Source organism: Talpa europaea, assembly GCF_964194135.1.
Source record: "Talpa europaea genome assembly, chromosome: 15".
In the NCBI taxonomy this organism is placed as follows: domain Eukaryota; kingdom Metazoa; phylum Chordata; class Mammalia; order Eulipotyphla; family Talpidae; genus Talpa; species Talpa europaea.
The window spans coordinates 55,860,157-55,880,923 of NC_140083.1; the positions used below are offsets into that span (position 1 = coordinate 55,860,157).

Here is a 20,767-nt window from a genome sequence, read left to right on the forward strand (position 1 = left end):
TAATGTGAACCTGCTCTGCTGGGGCTTGTTCAACCCTGGAAGAGGCAATCCTAGGACTGTTGAGAACAAGCACTGCAAACGTGAAGTTCTGTCCTCACCCTGCCATCCGATTCTCACTGCTTGTCAACATGTTCCTATTTGGTTTTACTGGAATTTCTATTTGCAGGACCCACCGAGGTTATGTCAACAAGAGCAAATCATTTTGTGAAGGAAGAAGTCATTTTGACAATTTGGGTTCCTATCTTTACTATTGTAGTACGTGACTTTTTGTTCAGTATATAACAATTTTTCGTTACTCAAATGGATAACAATCTATATATTTAAATTAACTTTTATAGACAATGAATCAAAAATGTCACTGAATCATGGAAAATACCTCATCTTCTTGATTCAAAGTGAAATATTAATATCACATAATGAAATATGATTTATCTAACACAAGTAATTTTTTAAAAAGGCTTAATAGTGTCAACTACACAGAAAATGTCTAAAAGTCTAATACAGAATTCTATAATAATACGAACAAATGACAAGTTATCCTAGGAGACTTCTGTCTATAAAATCTGATGTGAAGGATATTTTGATTGAATTTCAATTATGTGGCCAAATGGAACAAAAGTGTAAAAATACTGGCTTTAGTCTAAACCTCTAAATAAAAGTGATTCAAAATTAAGTATCTTTGTGAATGAATGTCTTTACTCAGGCACAAAATAGAACGTGTCTGTATGTATACAAATTAGCACATACATATTTATATACATACAAACCACATGGAAAAGTAACTACATGGCATTTATCAGTCAGGTGATTCTGATCAAATTTCAGAATCTAATTTCCATATCTGAACATTTTTACATTTACTGAAATATCCTTTATTGATTTGATATTTGAGGCAAATAAGCAAATATAACTATAATTAAGTTCTACTGCATAATTAAAATATGATCTGATAATCTCTGATTAGTCAAAATTACATACTTTATATACTATACCCAAAGGCACACTGCAATTTACTCTTTCTCATAGGGAAATTTTTAAGAAAAACCCTAAGTAAAGGTATCAAAAAATCTATGCTTATCATCAAAATTCAATTTGTAAATGTACAATAAAATAACCAGGCATAATTTTTCAAAGCACACTGGATATAGGAATCAAAAGAAGGATTTTAGAAAATCCAAAAGGACTTAAAGCATAGAAACATGCCTCAATCCATTTTACATGGAATCTAAAGCAGTCCAAAAACTTTATAAGCAGAATTGCTAATCTTTTGGATGGCTTTGGGAAGTGATGAAACCAGCGTTGGTGACTGAGTGAGTCTATGAGTTTGGTCAAAAGGACAAGGGCTAAAGGTCTGGAGTTGAATCAGGCTCAGCCTATGAGGATTCCACCATCAGAGGGGTTGCTCACCCAAGCCCTAGACCACAGGATTTTACTTATGATTGGATTGTGTGGAGATACTGTCTTCACTGGACCTGCCCAGAAAGACTGAAAGGGGGCTGAGAATTCGCTCATCAACAGGGAGCTCTCTGGGAAGAATCAAGATTTCATTCTGCTGTTTTAGTCTTATGAGATTCTCCCACAGTCTGAGGTCTTCAGATCTGAGCCTCGGCATTTCAGGAAAGTTTCAGCGGCTGGAAGAAGAATGCTCCGGGGGCGATCCCTATCCGTGACATCCCTGAGTGGCCTTCCGCGGTGGGAGGTGGAAGAACTTCCAGTGGATGACTTACTGCTCTTTGAAGTCGCTTGGGAAGTGACTAATAAAGGTTTGTACTGCCCTTGAAGGTGCCTGTTTGCCAAGTTGTTGAAGATGTAGATTAGGATTTCACAGATGACTAGTGAGAATGTGTTAGCTGCCAAGGAGTGAGGCAAGTAATTCAAAGCAAATGTAAATTTAGGTTGTAATTAGCCTTGTCTCTAAAAGGGCAAGAAAACAGGCTCATGCTATGTATGTGCTGAAGGGGAAGAAAGTTGAAAATATTAGCTGTTTCCAGGGAATGGGCCTTTAAATTAAAAGTTTGAAATTCATGTTTATGACAAAACAGGAATAAAAGTGAATTTTTTGGTTTTATTAATTTTTTCAATTAAAAGGCACAAGTGTGTGCTTATTTTAGGAAGAAACACATCTGATTAAAAAATTTAAAACTTGAACTCCATATACTCTTAGTAATCATGAAAAGTTTAATAGTGTTCTCAATAATTCAAGATTAACTTGAGATTAAAATTTTAACTTAGCAGCTGTTTAGCATTCCATTAAGAAGAATGAAAGTAATTTTGTTCTCAATGCTATCCAGGCGTAGCACAGAAGAAGATATGATCAGGGATATTGCAGTCACAGCAGAATCACTGCATAGTAGTATAATTTGTGTGTGTGGGGTTGAGGGTTCTCTGCCCTGCATGGATATGCAGTCTCCACGTCAATGGTCATACCACACGCAGCACAGTAAAAGTCAAGCTTGGTACACATATCATTTCAAAACAAGCCTGTTTCCTCACGTCTTTCTTGTCCTGACTGCCTTGTCTATACCTCCCCCACCATTTGGAGCTGCCATTGTGGTGTCATCAGAGTGGCGGGGTGTTCGTGGTCTCAGATATCACCTCCCACTGCCCATGACTGCAGCTGCTGCGATTTAAACTGCACACCCAGCAAAGTGCTACCACATAAATATTTGCTGGGCATAGTCATCAGCAGCAGTTTCCTACCAGTGCTGCACCCTCAGGGAATGATGTCCCCAGTGTGTGCTCCTGCTTCTGCAATTGTCTAGAGAAGGAGGGTCAGATTAGTCATTTCCCTGTTCTGTGGCTTTTAAAAACAGCGATGAGTCTCTCCTCTCTTTGTGTGTATATAAATGTGTATGTATCTGTGTGTGTGTATGAATATACATGTATACATATATAGCTTTATTTTGTTTTTTTGACATTTTTCAAAGATTGATTTATTTACTTATGCATACAAGAACTGGGGTGTAGGCCAGAGGTGCAGCAGGTGAGAGGAATCACCAGAAAGAGTAGGGAGCAGAATAGACAGAGTCACTGAAATCCACTGCTGAGGGGAGCAGTGGGTGAGCCAGGAGAGGTCTGCTGTGCCATATGTGGGTTAGCTCCCTGGCCCGGGATGGAACTCAGGCAGGGATGGAACTTAAGCGGTAACGTTCATAGCGCTGAGACTTAACTCCTGCTCCACCAGGGATGTCCCATATATAGCTTTATTTTGATAGGAAACCTAATTTAGCAACATTAGCAGAGTTTCTAGGGGAAAGGGCGTTTTAGTGCCTTATGGACATATATGCCACTGTAGCTCATCTTTTTTTCTTTCTTATGAAAGGTCTGATACTTTGCCCTCACACTAAAGAGAGTTCCCTGTTGTTTCAGGAAAATATAGATCAATAAAACACAAAGTACATGTTTGAAATTGAAGGGTAGGTCCAAATTCAGTGACCTACATTGAGGTAAAACAATAATTCATTAAAAAGATACGTGTGGGGCTGAAACTTTGGATTGTACTCCAAAATTGAAGATAGGAGTGACCCTATCTCTGCACCATCCCGCTCACCTCTAGTTAGCATTCCAGGAGGGAAATTTGGGGTAAAAGGTGAAGAATAGTATAAAAAATGAGGGCAAGTAGTCGGTATATAAATATGTGGAGGATAAGGAGGGGCTATTAAGATGCTTGAGTAGGAGGAATACAAAAAAAAGGAAGGCCTTCCCACAGAAATGGTGCACAGGGAAAAGTGGGGGGTTATTTACAACCAGGACTCAACCGAAATGGGGTAAAATTTTTCTTTTTTATATTTTAATTCTGAATAGATGGAAACAGCATATCCATTGTATTTATAAACACCCTGAGGCTATTTGGAGACTATATTAAGACCCAAGGTTTCAAATGGGAAAAGAAGTAGCATATCAGTTAATTATGTTTATCTTCACATTTCAATTCCCAAATCTAACCATCCACCTTTTTCCAAATAAAGAATTTCTCTTCTCCCTTATATCCTTTAACAAATAAAACTGTGTTTGCATTTATCCAGGTGTGTATGAATTTGAAACACATAATCAAACAAACAAGGACGTTTTATCATCTCTGAGGAAGACACACTGTTGCAAATAATGAGTTTTCAGGAATAGAAATATGAATAAGGTGTTTAGTAATTTTGTGCCATCAGAACCGCATAACATATTTCCCCCGAGAAGATGATGTTGAAGGAAATAATTCTATAGAAAAAAGAAACTATTTGAACTATTTTGCATTTTTATGGTTAGTGGGTTTAAATAAAATTTATGTATATGCAGGTATGTTGCCAGGGTGTAAATCTCATGCTTTAAAGATAATTTTCTCTTTTCAGTTGCCCTTTTAAATTATTTCTCTAAATTTGTCTTTCCTCTATAAATAGTTTTGATGGTTCCTAAAATTTCCTGGAATTTGGTGAACTGCTTAGGTGTACCTGATGTTGACATTCACTGGGGTAGACCCAGATTCTTTGTTGAAGGGCTGTGAAGGGTGTCACTCTGGTCTGGTCTGGAGGGCTCTGCTGAGAGAGAGGCTTTCCTCTTCACATGTCCATGCAATCTCCATCACTGGCATCTGAGCTGTGAGTGACAGTGTCATTATCAGTGCTCAGTAACACCTTGTTTCTTTTGGGTACAAACAATTTTTCTTAAGGATGAACTTTTTTTTTTTTTAAGATTTATTTATTTATGCATAGAAGAACTGAGGCATAGGCCAGAGTTGCAGCAGGTGAGCGGGTTCACCAGAGACAGAGTGGGAAACAGAAGGGGCAGACTGACCGAAAACATTGCTGAGGGGAGCAGCAGGCAAGACAGGAGAGGTCTGCACCATGTGGGCAGCTACCTGGCCAGCCTGGGATTGACCTTGTATTGCAGAGGCTGGCACAGCTTCATAGCGCTATAGTGCTGTGCTTAAAAACCCCTTGTGCCACCAGGGAGGCCCTACACAGAAGTTCTTAAGACCATTGTCATCTAAAGTTCATGAACAAGGTATTGCTCAAGAATTGACTCAAATTGTTTCTATATTCTCTTGCTTATATTCAACATAGGAAATATCCTACCTGCAATGACTGAAGGTTTTCTTGTTCCTCCCCATTTCTCCCACCTGGCTACTACATCTCAACCTTCTCCCGTCCACACCTACTACTCTTTACTTGCACACCGCCCTGTCCCAAATGAGGCCTTGATTCTAACTACCTCTCTCAGCCTAAAAAGTTCTTCCCTCTTATGCCTGCTTACCTAATCACACCCTTTTAAGTGCTCACAAATCACCATTTCAATGAGACACAATTTTAATGCTGCTGCTATATATAGAGTCCTTTCTCCCAGGCTGAGTACTAGTCTGCCCCCATGGAAGGATGAGCTCATTGAACCTTGGACGGGTTAAGCAAATTAACTAGCTCCATTTATGTTGGTTACACATTTTCATCAAGATAATGCTTCTTTTTTTTTTATTTTTTTTATTTTTTAATAAATCTTTTTTTTTTTAATAGAGGCATGTTTTTTATTTATTTATTTATTTGTTTGTTTGTTTTGTTTATACATGCACTGGGTACAGTCAGAAGCGCGGGAGGGTGAGAGAATTCACCAGAGCCAGAGCGGGGAGCAGAGCAGGCAGAAGGACCGAAGTACACTGCTGAGGGGAGCAGCGGGCGGCAGGAGAGGTCTGCGCGCCATGTGGGATCCTCCGCCGCTGGCCGGGGAGCAGCCGGGGATCGAACAGGCGCCGCAGAGGCCGTGGGCAGCTTCGCAACCCAGCGCTCAACCGCTGCGCCACCGGGGAGGCCCCAAGATAATGCTTCTATAAATATCCTTATACTCCTATGTCCGGACCTGCCGGGCAATTAACGTAGTACCCGGGGGAGGAAGCAGGGGCTAGGTAGGACAGGGGTACGCAAGGAGTGGAGACAAAGCCAGGATCATTGCTAGTCTCATTTATTCAGGATGTGTACAGTGTTATATAGGTACAGAAGAGAGGTTCAGGTCGGGGCCTCTACACTCCTATCTCTGGGCTTTCTCCTTATCCACCCTTCCCCCACTTCTCCCCCCTTCCCTGTCCCCCTCCCCCCCAAAATCGCACAGTTTTCTAAAGCTGGACTTGCTGGACCCAGGGATATTCCTATTTTCCAAGTGTGTTTATGTGCATACATGTATATATACACACACACTCTTGAGACATATATATTGGGCCTCGTGTTTTAATAGTAGTGGCGGTAATGGGGGTGGGGGTAAAAGAAACAACACAGGAAAATGTGTACCTCTGTTATTGCTTTGACTGGGGGTGGGCATTCCTCATTCTGAGGGAAGAGGATCCCCTCCATACCTATCAGTTCCTTGTCCCTGTTCAGAAGGTACCACGCGTGGTGCCACCAATGGGAAGTGCCTCTAAAGATAGGTGCATAATGAATAGTGAACCTAATAGACCTACTATTAATGATTTGCTAGAGTCCCTTAAAAACACTCTTTTAAAAAGTTAAATTTGGGCTTCCCTGGTGGCGCAAGGGGTAAAGCACAGCACTATGAAGCGATCGCAGCCTCTGCAGCACGAGTTTGATCCTCGGCCAGCCAGGGAGGAACCCACATGGCGCGGCAGACCTCTCCTGTCTTGCCCGCTGCTCCCCTCAGCAGGGTATTTCAGTCAGTCTGCTGTTCTGTTCCCTGTTCTGTCTCTGGTCTGTACCCCTGCTCTTGTATACATAAATAAAATAAACCTTTAAAAAAAATAAAAAGTTAAATACACCCCTGTGTGTGGTGGATCCTAAATGTTAACTTAAAAAGGACAGTTCATCTCTATCCCTGCATCACTTAAAGATAAACCACTAACCAGAATGATCACGGGTCTCTTCTTTCGAACAGTTGGGGGCATCTATACTGTGATTCAGACGAAGGCCAAAATCACAGCCGATGAATGGGGAGATAACTATTTTCTGATTGGTCCATATTTTGAGCACAATATGAAGACTCAGGTGGAACAGTGCGAGCCTGTAAATGATGCTGTTGGAAGAGCAGTGGACACAATGAACAAGCACGGCTGCCAGGTAAAACATGCTGACCAAAGCTTCTCTCCGCCAAGTCTTAGAAAGCCCTTATGGAAAAACAGACCAGTTTTCATGAACTCTCTAGAAGGCTGTTCATCTACTTGGGGGAAAAGGAGCAGGTTTGTGAGAAAGATGATGACTTTGATTTTAAATAGGTTATTTTTGAGACATGTGGCGAAAACCACGGAGAAATGTCTAATAGGATAATGGGTTTGGAGTTCAGTAGAAGGTATCAGATATTTGCTTGAAAGTCATTTTGCATCTGAATTAGAGTTGTTGTTATGGGTGTTGACAACAGTATTCAATGAAATTTATAGACTAAGAATATTTTATAGACTAGGTTTTCAAATAATCCTTGGGGAATATCAACACCTTAGAGAATCTAATTAAAAGAACTCAGAGATATCCCAATTCTGATTCATATTCTTTGTCCCGATTTCAGTTTATATTTATTCTTCTATTACATAGCATACCACTTCATAAATCACGTCACTTTCTTTTTGGAGTTATCAGCAACCAAAAGCCTCTCTCATTGCCTATCTAGTCTTCTCTAGATAGGATTAAGTGAAAATCAAGACAGAAGAATGAGTAAATTAAAAAATAGAGACCAGGTTAAAACTTGGATATTTGCAATAACTGTATGATTACAAATGGGAAAAAATTGAGCTAGCTAATATATTATAACTTGCAGGTATGGCAGTGTACATCAATGTTACTGCAATAAAAAATAAACTTTTTAAAACATGCAAAGATAAAACATTTAGGAATAAAGGAAGTCAGCTTGAAGACTGGAATACAATTAGACTTTAGATGCTAGATTAAAGAGATAATGTGTCCTGGGCAATACAATTGATTAAGCTCTGTGGCAGGAGTCATAATGGGAAATGCTTTGCATCACCTTACTTTTTGTTTTGGATGGGAGGAATAAAAGAAATTATGCACATTTGTCTACAGAAACATCTTTTTGCTAGCAGAAAACATCATATGCCTCATTCCATAAAGGAAAATACGTGACACCAAAGATATTACATACAACTACAAGTTGCTCAAGATAGTGAGCAGCTCATCTGAGGAGTCTATCATAAAAGACCCTAATATTTAATCCTAAAATCATGAGCTCCAGGTCACAGGAGGGTAATGAGGAACAGAAGGACAGAGATACATGATCTAGAAACTTTGTTTTCATTTGATGTTAATTTTTGATGCAATGTGTTTAATTTTACAATTAAGTTTTTGAAAACCACAGTGAGGAAAGTTAACAAATTGGAAAAAAAAAACACAGCTTGTATTATGAACAAAGGACTAACTTTTCTCAAACATAAAGATTCTGCTCCTAGAAACTGCCAAAAATATCATCAACCCAGTAGGAAAATAATTCAGGGACACAGTGTCCCACCTAGGAAATTCAGTTGGTCCTTCAACAGATTAAGAGGCCAGTCTTGTTCCTGGCAGGTTTTTAAAAACCTAAAGGGCCTCTTCCTAGAGTCTCTTTGAAATTCTAGGTCAGCTCTGTTTTGCTTTTAACTTAAAACCTGCCCAGGGCTGCACATGTGCTCTGGTTATTTGCGTTTTTATTGAAGGAGGATCTTACCTTTCCGATCTGCTAGTTTATATATGTTTATCCTCCTTTAAAATCAAGTTTCAGGACCTGGTGAAAGGGAGGCATGCACTTCTTGTCCTTCCTGCAATTTGAAACCACAGTTGATTCTCTATGAAGTGTTAGTTCGGATGGGAACACACTGGCCCTCCATGAACCTATGAACCAGTCCTGGGAGAACACCAACCTCCAAGGGTCTTTCCTACGGTGACTTTCAACATAATGCAGTCTGCTTAAGTCTCCTAACAACGCTGGAAACCTGCAGACCAGAACAATCGCAGGGGTGGGGGAGGGCAGGGCCATCTGTGACGGAAGTGGCCTGTGTGATAGGGGCCTGAGATAAGGCAGCACAGGGACACATACTGTGTCACAGACCAGCTCTGTGGTCACAGGGCAGGTGGCTCAGGTCCAGCTGTGGAAGTTCCTTCCGGAATCCCAGTATGCAGATTCCGGCCGCAGCCCGCTGCAGACCCTGCAGAAAGCTGACTTGGGACTGGGGCTGACTTGAGGAGCCAGGACTCCAAACCAGTTCAGAGTGTGCAGGGGAAGGCAGCGACTCGGGTGCTGGGGAGATCTTTGCACCTGCTCAAGCTGCCTTGCAGGGGACAGCTGCTCAAGATGGTGTCTGCACCGCAGCTCTCACCACCTTAGAACTCGGTAGTCAGCCCTACTTCTTACAGGGGGAAAAGCAGGTCTGAGTTTCCATGCAGGAGGCAGACTTCAAGGATCCTACCCAGATGGCAACCATGGAACTTCAGAGAGTGAGAGCCAACTCTCCTCCCAGTGCTCTGTGCCACCAGCCCAGAGGGATGTGGTGCCCATCCCTCCAGGCCCCCAGGAGCAGGAATCCACCTCTGCCAGTAGTGGGTCTGGTGCTGCCTGGGCACCAGTGCACTCCCTTTTAAAATGACCACATTTAATAACACCAAGGATTTGAAGTCTGAAAGAATTGGGACAAGCCCATTCCTCCTTTAGTTTCAAAAAGCGGAGGGTTTGTGTTATGCCTACACTTTCTGTATCTTGTCTCATCTGCACCTGCTAATGTGGTTGGTATCTTCCAAGCGCAGATGAACCGTGGCTGCATTTCCTAATGTGCCCACATGGCGGCATGTTCTTTATATGCAGGTGCACTTCGGCAGATGGCTGATAGAAGGCAGTCCTTACGTGGTGCTCTTTGACATAGGCTATTCGGCCTGGAACCTGGACAGGTGGAAGGGTGATCTCTGGGAAGCATGCAGTGTCGGCATCCCTTACCATGACCGAGAAGCCAACGATATGCTGATATTTGGATCTTTAACTTCCTGGTTCTTAAAGGAGGTACAGTCTACCGTTTACTGTACACAAATGCGCAACCTCTTTGTGCTCCATGATGTCAAGGTGACATCACCCTTGCCTAGCCTCAGAAATCTGAGCAAATGTTCTGTCTTTCTTCAATGAGATAAAGGCCTTTGGAACATGGCAACAATAATGTATATTAATTTTTACCTCACTTGGGTTTTTTTTTTAAGATTTATGCATTTATGCATAAAAGGACTGGGGTGTAGGCCAGAGGTGTGTATGTGTGTGTGAGGATTTACCAGAGAGAGTGAGGGGCAGAACAGGCAGAGCTACTGAAATACACTGCTGAGGGGAGCAGCATGTGAGACAAGAGAGGTCTGCTGTGCCATGTGGGTAGCTCCCAGCCTGGCCAGGGAACAAACTCATGCTGCAGTGGCTGGTGATAGCTTGGTAGCACTGTGTCTTTAACCCCTGAGCTACCAGGGAGGACCTCACTTCGGGTTTAAATAGAATGATATATATATATAAAACACCCAGTTACATCACCTGCTATTTTGATGATTCTCAATATGCACAAGAAAAAAAGAATAAACAGCATACTTTGTGTCCATGAATTCTAGTATGATGGGAGTAGAAAATAACTCAAAATATTCACTTTTGCTTTTGCATGGGTACTGAACAACTGTAGTGTCTTTTTTGATATTTTCATCTTTGGCTAGGGGCTGAAGTTATCTCAGCCATCGCTAAGGAGTCCATAGCAGCGAAATATCATATAGGTGAAAAAAAGAAAACTGGGAGGGTACCCGAAGCCAGTCTTTGTTCCATGAACCATGACTGCTCTCTGAAGTTTTCACAGTTTCAGTGTAGGGTTTCTGTGCGATCCCTGCATTACCGCCAGATGATTATGCTAATCTAAAAATCAGAAGAAGAAAAGGTATCCCAGGCAAAGTGGGGATATGACTAAATGACAATCTGTTAACAGGGCAGGGTGAGGAGTACCATAGAACCCCCAAACTTGCCTGCTAATGTGGTCGGTATCTTCCAAGCACAGATCCTGCCATCTGCCCCATTAAGACAAAACATACTCTGCCTAAGAACTTCAATAGAAAATAACTATATTACAATTTGGGTGCAATAAAAGAGAAGAAAAAGAATATAGTTAAAAATAGTTTTTAGGGGCCTCCTTGGTGGCACAAGGGGTTAAGTCTCAACACCATGAAGCTATCAAGTCACTGCAGCATGAGTTCGATCCCAGCCGGCAGGGAGCTGGCCCACGTGGCACAGAAGACCTCTCCTATCTTACCTGCTGCTCCCCTCAGCAGTGCTTTTTTTTTTTTTCTTCTAGCTTTATTGAAATATTGACACACAACATATGTTAAGTTTAAGGTGCACAATGTGACAATTTGATAGACATATATATTGCAAAATGATTACCACAATCAAGTTAGCTAACACCTCCATCCCTTTACATAATTACTATTTCTCTTTTGTGGTGATAGCATTTAAGGTCTAGTCTCTTAACAACTTTCAAGTATATAACACAATGCTGTTAATTATAGTACCATGCTGTATATTAAATCCCTAGAACATGTCTATCTTTTTTTTTTACTTTTTTTTTTTTTAAATTTTATTGTTATATTCCCCATACAATTGCAGCCCCCCCATTCTGACCCCAATCCCTCCCCTCCCGCCCCCGCCCCCCTAAAAGTGTCTCTGGTTCATAGTTTTTTGTTGATTTTGATTTTCACTTTCTTATATTCATTTTCCTGGTCCCTTATTTAAGTTTTCTAGACTCCTGCTATGAGTGAGACCATCCGGTATTTTTCTTTTTCTTTTTGGCTTATTTCGCTGAGCATGATCCCTTCCAGCGCCATCCATGTTGCTGCAAATTGCATGTGTTTATCTTTTTTGAATGCTGAGTAATATTCCATGGTATATATGTACCACATCTTCTTGATCCAGTCATCTATTTTTGGGCATTTGGGTTGTTTCCAAAGCTTAGCTATTGTAAACAGTGCTGCTATAAACATAGGGGTGCAGGTGTTCTTAGGAATTGATGTTTCTGTGTCCTTTGGGTAAATACCTAGGAGTGGAATTGCTGGATCATATGGAAGCTCTATGTTTAGTAGGTCCAGAAATCTCCACACAGCTTTCCACAGTGGTTGGACCAGTTTGCACTCCCACCAACAGTGCAGAAGAGTTCCTTTTTCTCCACACCCTCGCCAACATTTGTTGTTGCTAGTTTTTTTAATATGTGCCATTCTCACTGGTGTAAGATGGTATCTCATGGTAGTTTTGATTTGCATTTCCCTGATGACAAGTGATGTTGAACATTTTTTCATATGCCAGTTGGCCATTTGCATTTCCTCTTCAGAGAAGTTTCTTTTTAGCTCTTCTGCCCATTTTTTGACTGGATTATTTTCTTTGTTGTTGTTGAGTCTCATCAGCTCTTTGCAGATTTTTGTGATCAGTCCTTTATCATTAGTGTTGGGTGCAAAAATGTTCTCCCAGTTGGTGGGGTTTCTCTTTGTTTTTGTTATTGTCTCTTTTGCTGTGCAGAAGCTCTTTAATTTGATGTAGTCCCAGCTGTTTATCTTCGCCTTCACTATCACTGCTTTGGGTGATGTGTCTGTAAAGATGTCTTTGATGTGCAAATCACGTAGTGTTTCGCCTATATTTCCTTCTATATATTTTATGGTTTCAGGTCTTATGTCTAGTTCTTTAATCCATTTTGAGTTGATTTTTGTGTATGGTGTGAGGTAGTGGTCAAGCTTCATTCTTTTGCATGTAGCGACCCAGTTTTCCCAGCACCATTTATTGAACAAACTTTCTTTGCTCCAATGCATAGTCTTTGCTCCTTTGTCAAAGATTAGTTGACCATAAATCTGTGGGTTTATTTCTGGATTTTCTATTCAATTCCATTGGTCTGTATGTCTGTTCTTGTTCCAATACCATGCAGTTTTGATGATTATGGCTTTGTAGTATAGTTTGAAGTCTGGGCGTCTGATGCCTCCATTCCCTTCTTTTTTTTTCAGGAGAGCTTTGGCTATTCGGGGTTTTTTGTGATTCCATATGAATTTCATCAATAATTGTTCTATTTCTTTGAAGAATGTCATTGAAATTTTGATTGGAATAGCATTGAATCTGTATATTGCTTTTGGAAGGATGGCCATTTTAATAATGTTTATTCTTCCAATCCATGAGCAGGGGATGTCTCTCCATTTCTTTGTGTCTTCTTCTATTTCTTTTAACAGTGTTTTATAGTTTTCTTTGTATAGGTCCTTTACCTCTTTTGTTAGATTTATTCCCAAATATTTGATTTCTTTTGTTTCAATAACAAAAGGGATGGTTTTTTTGATTTCTTCTTCTTCAGATTTATTGTTTGTGTATAGGAAGGCTACTGACTTTTGTGTGTTGATTTTGTATCCTGCCACTTTACTGAACTGATTGATGAGTTGAATTAGCTTTTCTGTGGAGTTTTTGGGGTTCTCTATGTATAATATCATATCGTCTGCAAATAGTGATAGTTTGACTTCTTCTTTTCCTATTTGGATTCCTTGGATGTCTTTCTCTTGTCTTATTGCCCTGGCTAGGACTTCCAGTATTATATTGAAAAGCAGTGGTGAGAGTGGACATCCTTGTCTTGTTCCAGATCTTAATGGAATTGCTTTCAGCTTTTCACCATTGAGAATGATACTGGCTGTTGGCTTGTCATAGATGGCCTTTATGATGTTGAGGTATGTTCCTTGTATCCCAAGAATTTCAAGGGCTTTTATCATGAATGGGTGTTGCACTTTGTCGAAAGCTTTCTCAGCATCTATTGATATTATCATATGGTTTTTATATTTCTTTTTGTTGATGTGTTGGATAACGTTGATTGATTTTCGGATGTTAAACCATCCTTGTGTCCCTGGAATGAATCCTACTTGGTCGTGGTGAATTAGCAGTGCATTTCAACAGATCTGCCTGTTCTGCTCCCCACTCTGTCTCTGGTGAATCCTCTCACCCTCCTCCCCACACACTTCCGGCCTTCACCCCAGCTCTTGTATGCATAAATAAATAAATCTTTTAAAAAAAATAGTTTTCAAATGAAGCACCCAAAATTACCCATCCCCTCAAGGGCAAATGCCCAGCCAAACAGGTTGGCTCAAAGCAGGACCTCTAAGACCCAATAACTTGCCACAAGGCTAAGCCATCTTCTGTGAGAACGCATAGAAAAGAGGCAGAAAGGCCCAGGCAAGTCCGGAAGGAAAGCAATGATGCAAAACCCAAGTCAAGATAAAGACGACCATTGTCAGCCTCCCTACGGGTCTCTCACCCACGTCTCTGTCTCAAGTTTCTCATCCGTGTCCCGTAAGTCCCTGGTACCAGTCCAAGGCCAAGAAGCAAGCTCAGTTTCTCCACATAGCTCTATTCCATTGCCTCCTCCAGGTCTTCTTCTTCTTTTTTTTTTAAGATTTATTTATGCATACAAGAACTGGGGTACAGGCCAGAGGTGTGGGGGTGAGAGGATTCACCAGAGTGGGGAGCAGAACAGGCAGATTGACTGAAACACACTGCTGAGGGGAGCAGTGGGCAAGACAGGAGAGGTCTGCTGCACCATGTGGGTAGTTTCCTGACTGGGGATCGAACTCGTGCTGCAGTGGCTGCGGATAGCTTCATAGGTTGCGTTTTAACCCCTTGCGCCACCAGGGAGGCCCCTCCAGGTCTTCGTGATCTCCTCCTTCCTTCAGGCTTCTCTCACTTCTCCTCCCTACCCAGCTCCACCATTCCTTGGGTGGGACAGGGAACTGGAACCTTCCCTTACCCTGGGGATTGCCCTGTTACTAAGTCATATATTCCAGTAACCAGCAGGGGCTGCCTTAATGTGAACCCAGAAGTGTGCTTGAGTGGAGAGGGGTGTCCTATTGCTTTGTGCTGGTGACAGAAAGGGTGAAGGTGCTGCTAGGGCCTGTTCTAATGATGGATGTGCCACTTCGTTTTAGCATCAGTTGGTGGGACACTTCTTCCTCTGTACCTGCCTCCCTGAGCCATTGCCCCAGGGGCTCAGGTCAGACACCAAGTGTGCATGCCTGTGTGGCATGTCTGCAAGATGTTTGTCTGTCTGCTGGCAGCCTTTCCATTAAAGGGAAATAAAGGGGAGAGAAACAAGGGGCGAGCTCTGCTTTTCTTTAAAGTAAAACAGTTCCAGAAATAGTGGAGATTTTTTAGATTCAAAGGATAAAGACAATGAAAACAAATCCAAGGCTGCAGGGCAGGCCCAGTTTCTGCTCTTTGTCTGCTGCCAGTGATCAGGGCAACTGTGACAGCTGCAAGGAATTTTTTTGAAGAGCTGGTACTTTGAAAGACAAAGGTTTAGCTTCAGTCAGTGGTTCTCAAAGAATGTTCACATGTACCAGGAACAGCAGCACCTGAAAACCTGAAAGAAATGCAAATTCTGGGCCCCAGCCTGAAACTACTAAATTGGACTGCCTGGAGATGGGACCCAGGCATCAGGGCTTCCCAAGCCTTCCATGGGCCTGATGCCTATTAAGGGGGAAGACCACTGGCCCAGGTTAATTCTGTAGACTTCCCAGGTCTCTGCTCAGACTTCTTGAATGTAATGTGAGCATTTTTTTCTTTTTCTTTTTTTTTTTTAAAGGTGAATAAAGTAATCTTAAGGCAAAGAGACTAAAGAAGGATGTCCTAGTTTTACAAATAGTCTGGAATTAGAATTAGAATTAGAATTAGAATTAGAATTAGAATTAGAATTAGAATTAGAATTAGAATTAGAATTAGAATTAGAATTAGAATTAGAATTAGGAGGGCCTCCCCCGGTGGCACAGCGGTTCAGCGCTGGGCTGCCAAGCTGCCCTCAGCCTCTGCAGCGCCTGTTTGATCCCAGTCACTGGCCAGGGTCCCACATGGCGCGACAGACCTCTCCTGCTGCTCCTGCTGCTCCCGCTGCTCCCCTCAGCAGTGTATTTCATCAGTCTGCCTGTTCTGTTCCCCGCTCTGGCTCTGGTGAATTCTCTCACCCTCCTGCACTTCTTACTGTACCCAGTGCTTGTATAAACAAATAAATAAATCTTTAAAAAAAAAAAGAATTAGAATTAGAATTAGGCCTGAGTTCTCAGGGTGCTACTAAATAACAATTTAATTCTAAGTAAGTCATTGGCCTCTTTCGCCCCAGTTACACATTCTCAGTAATACATTATTCACAAAGCTTTTGACTTCAAAGAACACAAAACCCAAACAGGACTGATTTAGCATGAGCCATTCATTGTTGATTGAAACAGAATTTTGCAACTGAGTAGTTGCAGTTGGTTCAGCTCTCAGGGGCACCTTCCAGGCATTATTATTGTCATTATTCATTCATCTGTTCCACTGTGCATTTATTTAATGATGTCCCTCTTTGGATTCAAGAATAAATCTCACTCACCCCTGAACGTGAGGATTAAGACATAAAAATATGTTGACTTCATATGAACATGCCACTAACTCCGGAACCACACTTAAGCACTTGCTAACTCTGCATACAAGCTATTTAGACCCCCTGACATTGAGAACAGATTTGCAGGTCTCACTTTCCTTATGCTTTGAACCATAAGCAAGATCAAGCCTCCTCAACCATTTTCCTAAACGCTGCTTTTCTGCTGTAGGTGACAGACCACATGGATGGAAAACGTGTCATTGCTCATTTTCACGAATGGCAGGCGGGGATTGGACTAATCCTTTCTCGAGCCCGGAAACTTCCTATTGCTACAGTATTTACCACTCACGCCACACTGCTGGGGCGGTACCTCTGTGCAGCCAACACTGATTTCTACAACCATCTTGACAAGGTAAATGGTCCTCCCCCCACCCCACCCCCACACCACCATTACCTTTCTAGTCCTTGGAGCTGAACCATGAGAAGTATTGATCTTAATGTGTCATTTGCTGGTCAGCTGGCAGAGTGCCCTTTTAACTAATCAGTATTCATGACAAAGCCTCCCCTGAGACAACAGAGAGCTCAGTTCTGTTCTGAGAGCACTATCGTGTGGCGATGAGATGCTGGACATTTGTCCACTTGGGAGTCACAGATCTAAAATGCAGAGGGACATGGTGGAAGTGAGACACCAGACACATGTTAGGGCTCCTGTCCCACCCTGCTGCTTGGGGGATGCTGTGTGAATATGGGGTCCACACACATCTGAGTCAGGTGAAAGTTCTAGGTGCACAATCACACTAGGCTTTCTCTCTCTACCTCCAGATGAAGGGATGGTCATATTTCCCCTACAGCCCTGTAATGCATAGGTGGAGTGACCGTGGAGTTCAAGTTAGACAGAAGTTACTGACAGCAGGAATGTATGTGAGTCCCTGGGGACCAAATGCTTGTGTTTGCTCCACAGAGGAGACTGCCTGGTTCTGCGACTTAAGTCACTCCATCTTGGTTTCTTTCTCTTATTTTCTATCAATTAACTCAGATTTATAAAAGTATATCTTCATGTCAATGGCATCAGCAAAGCATTTGAATATCAAAGTCAGGAGTTTTGCAGATTTGGTGTCTATGGGCTATCAAATCAGTTTAGCCTTTTGGGGTTCTGTTTCACTGTCAGGAAAACTGGGTAGTTGGAAAGTTGATTTCCAAAGTCGCACACATTTTGAAAAGTTCTAGGATTTTATAAAACAGAATATTTGCATTTGTGGTGTGTGTGGGGGGCGGGGAGAAAGAGAGAGAGAGAGAGGTGTGACTATTGCTCACATAGTAGTAATGGAAGGTTATGGAACTATCTTAAAGAGAGTTTGAGTACAGAAAAGTTCTTTCTGACAAACTTTAACATTTGCAAAGCAATGAATAGTCCCAATGAGAATTTTCCTATAAAAAGGCCAGCCTAATCTAAAGGTCAAATTGCAAACATAAGAGGAACATTTAAAATAAGGCCACCATGGAATTCTGCAAGCCAGGAGATGAGGGAAATTTCCTAACAGTGTGTGATCAATGGTAGACTAATAAGGGCAAACCAGTGATGTGTGGTAAGCTCAACAACCGTTTCCTGGAGAAGAGCAGACTTTGATTTTTGTGAAAAAAAAAAAAATTAAAGAGGCCTATCAAATATTTCTCACTCCAGATTACTAAAGAGCAAGGTATTATAACAATTAATAAAAACAGCTAATATACACCAGGTATTGTGAGTTGTTTTTAAAGAACAAATGCATAGTACTATTTAGTTCAATACCACCACTTTACCCATTGATGATAGGTCAGTATTTATATCATATTGTGTTCAAATATGAGTCTGTGTCAAAATGCATAAGCTGAGTCAGATCCCAGTCCACCATTCTGTAAAACATCCTACCCAGTAGTGAGTAGTAGATAAATACATTTTGAATTAAATTCATCATTGTTTGTCACAGAAAAATCCCCATAATCACTTTCTACAGCAGATCCCATGTTCAGTCTAACTTTAGAATTTGGGTGATTTATAAAAACACTTGATTGTATACCTGAGAAGATTTTAAAAGGTCAACACAAGGAATGAGCCATAAGTTAGTCTTTGGTGCAAGACCCAGGATCATTTCTGCCTCAGGCAATAAAACCTGGGGGGAAATGAGAACAAGAATCAAAATTTCAAGTTTTGTAAAAGAAGAAACGTTACAACTATTTTACTCAAATACTGATTGCTGCCTGAAAATGGTTTGTGATAATAGTCAATTCGCAAGGACCTTGATATAGTGTAAGTTTTTCAATTTATTAGTTAAAATAAAATTGCAACCATTTCCAGCCAGAATATGAATTCTCTGAGGCTTTCCAAAAGGTGTTTCCAAAGTTATCCCTATAAGTCTAGTCCTTGGTTAATTTTGGCAATAACTATAGAGAGCTAGATAATTAGTGTTTTTTCTTGTAAGGTTTTCATACTTTTGTTACAGGGTAGGAGAAGGGGTACACTTGCCCTTACTAAATGGATTCTTCTCATTCTAAATGGGTTCTGCCACCCTCCACATCAAGACAAAACATACTCTGATGCATAAGACCTTCAATAGAAAATAACTTTAATATAATTAGTGTACAATAAAGAGAAGAGAAATAATATAGTTAAAAGGGTTTCCAATTAAACACCCAAAGTTACCCATCCCCTTGTGGGTAAATGCTCAGCCAAACAGGGTTGGCCCAAAGCAGGACAGCTGAGGCCCAAAAGCCTGCCACAAGTCTAAGGCACCTTCTGGTGGGAACCATAGGAAAGGGGCAGAAGAGCCCAGACAAGTCTGGAAGCAAAAAAGCAAAAGCAAAATCAAGATAATGTTGCTACTGTCAGCCTCCCCAGGGTCTCTCACCTCTGTTTCAAGATTCTCCTTCCAGGTGCCCCAAGTCCCTGTTACAAATCCAAGGCTGAGAAGCAAGTGCAGCTTCTTCACATGTCTCTATCCCATTTGCTTCCACCAGGTCCCCATTCTGATCTCCATCTTCCTTCCTTCCTCCTGCCTCCTCTAGCTTCTCCTCCCTGCCCAGCTCCACCTTTCCTGACAGGGCAGGGACCCTGGAACCTCCCCTTTCCCTGAGGATTACCCTGTTATACTTTGACTTCTCTCTCTTTTTTTAATTGGGGTAAAATTTGGCTCACACTGCTGTATATGACTTAGGGGAACAGTTTCACACCTCCTGAGCTGTATGCCACCACACCACACCCTCCGCCAAAGCACCCATAGACCTTCTTTGCTCTCATCCCAAAAGGCCATAGCTCTTACCATCTTTTCAAGTAATTGTTGGGGGGTTGGCTTGCTCTTTCTGAAGATAGCCAGAATAATAAATGATTGAGCAATCTAACACACACTCTAATTAAAGTAACTGTATAGTCCCTAAAATTATACTGTGGTGGGAGTTATATAACCATGGAAACGCCTTTTTTTCCCTCTGTCAGGTTCCCTTTCAGTGAATTAAGGATGGTAACAATTTATTTTCAGTATCAAGTTTAATGTCATCTTTGCTTGTTTAGGAGGGAAATAGGCTAAGGAATTAACTGAATATTTATATAATGTAGGATAAGTAAAATAAGTAAAATACAAAAAAAAATCAAGAAATCTATGTGATTATAACAAAGTAGAAAACTCATTTACTTAGGTAGTTAAATAGTATTTAGAAGCAGAAGTGAAATAAACAATTGTGAAAATTAAGAAACTATGTATTTTAGTATAGGTCGAATTATTACTTTTCTTTGTGGTCATAAAATTTCCCACAGCCTAAAAGCACTATGAGAACGTGTGAATTTGTTTTGCTCTGCTGAAGGATCAGGGCCAGCAAATGTAAATGTGTTTTCTTTGTGACAGTTTGACATAGACAAGGAGGCAGGGGAAAGGCAGATTTATCACCGGTACTGCATGGAGAGAGCTTCTGTCCACTGTGCTCACGTGTTCACCACAGTGTCTGAAATAACAGCCATAGAGGCAGAACACATGCTGAAGAGAAAGCCTGGTAATTATCACAATTATTATATTATTATTATTTATTATTATGATTATTATTACTTGGCCAGGTGCAGTGTACCTTAAGGTGGCACATTACAGTCAGAAACTAGCATAGTAATCTAACATCTAACATTATAGATTTTAATTATTTTTTATTCTTTAAATATTTTTCCTTGAGTTAATGTTAGTTCACATCATTGTTTCCATAAACTTTATAGATTTTAAAACAGTTTCTCTCAAGAAACTTTTCATGATGATTTTATTTTGCTATTCCAGATGTAATTACTCCAAATGGTTTGAACGTTAAGAAGTTTTCAGCAGTACATGAGTTTCAAAATCTACATGCCATGTACAAGGCCAGGATCCAAGACTTTGTTCGAGGTCATTTCTATGGGTATGTTTTTCTTTAGTAAAACAAAAAACAACA

The 20,767-nt window shown here is 41.0% G+C and overlaps 1 protein-coding gene across 1 annotated transcript in view; it reads left to right on the forward strand.

Annotated features, from left to right (window-relative positions):
- Window positions 1-1,556: 1,556 nt before the first annotated feature.
- The window catches only part of GYS2 (glycogen synthase 2), a gene marked incomplete at its 3' end in the record, with an annotated part of 38,723 nt that continues 19,512 nt past the window's right edge, over window positions 1,557-20,767 (forward strand). The window contains exons 1-6 of the mRNA XM_084255372.1: window positions 1,557-1,763; window positions 6,859-7,040; window positions 9,763-9,954; window positions 16,557-16,739; window positions 20,203-20,347; window positions 20,617-20,734. Of these exons, the coding sequence (XP_084111498.1) occupies window positions 1,643-1,763; window positions 6,859-7,040; window positions 9,763-9,954; window positions 16,557-16,739; window positions 20,203-20,347; window positions 20,617-20,734 (941 nt within the window). The 5' untranslated portion in view covers window positions 1,557-1,642. The remainder of the gene's footprint in view (window positions 1,764-6,858; window positions 7,041-9,762; window positions 9,955-16,556; window positions 16,740-20,202; window positions 20,348-20,616; window positions 20,735-20,767) is intronic.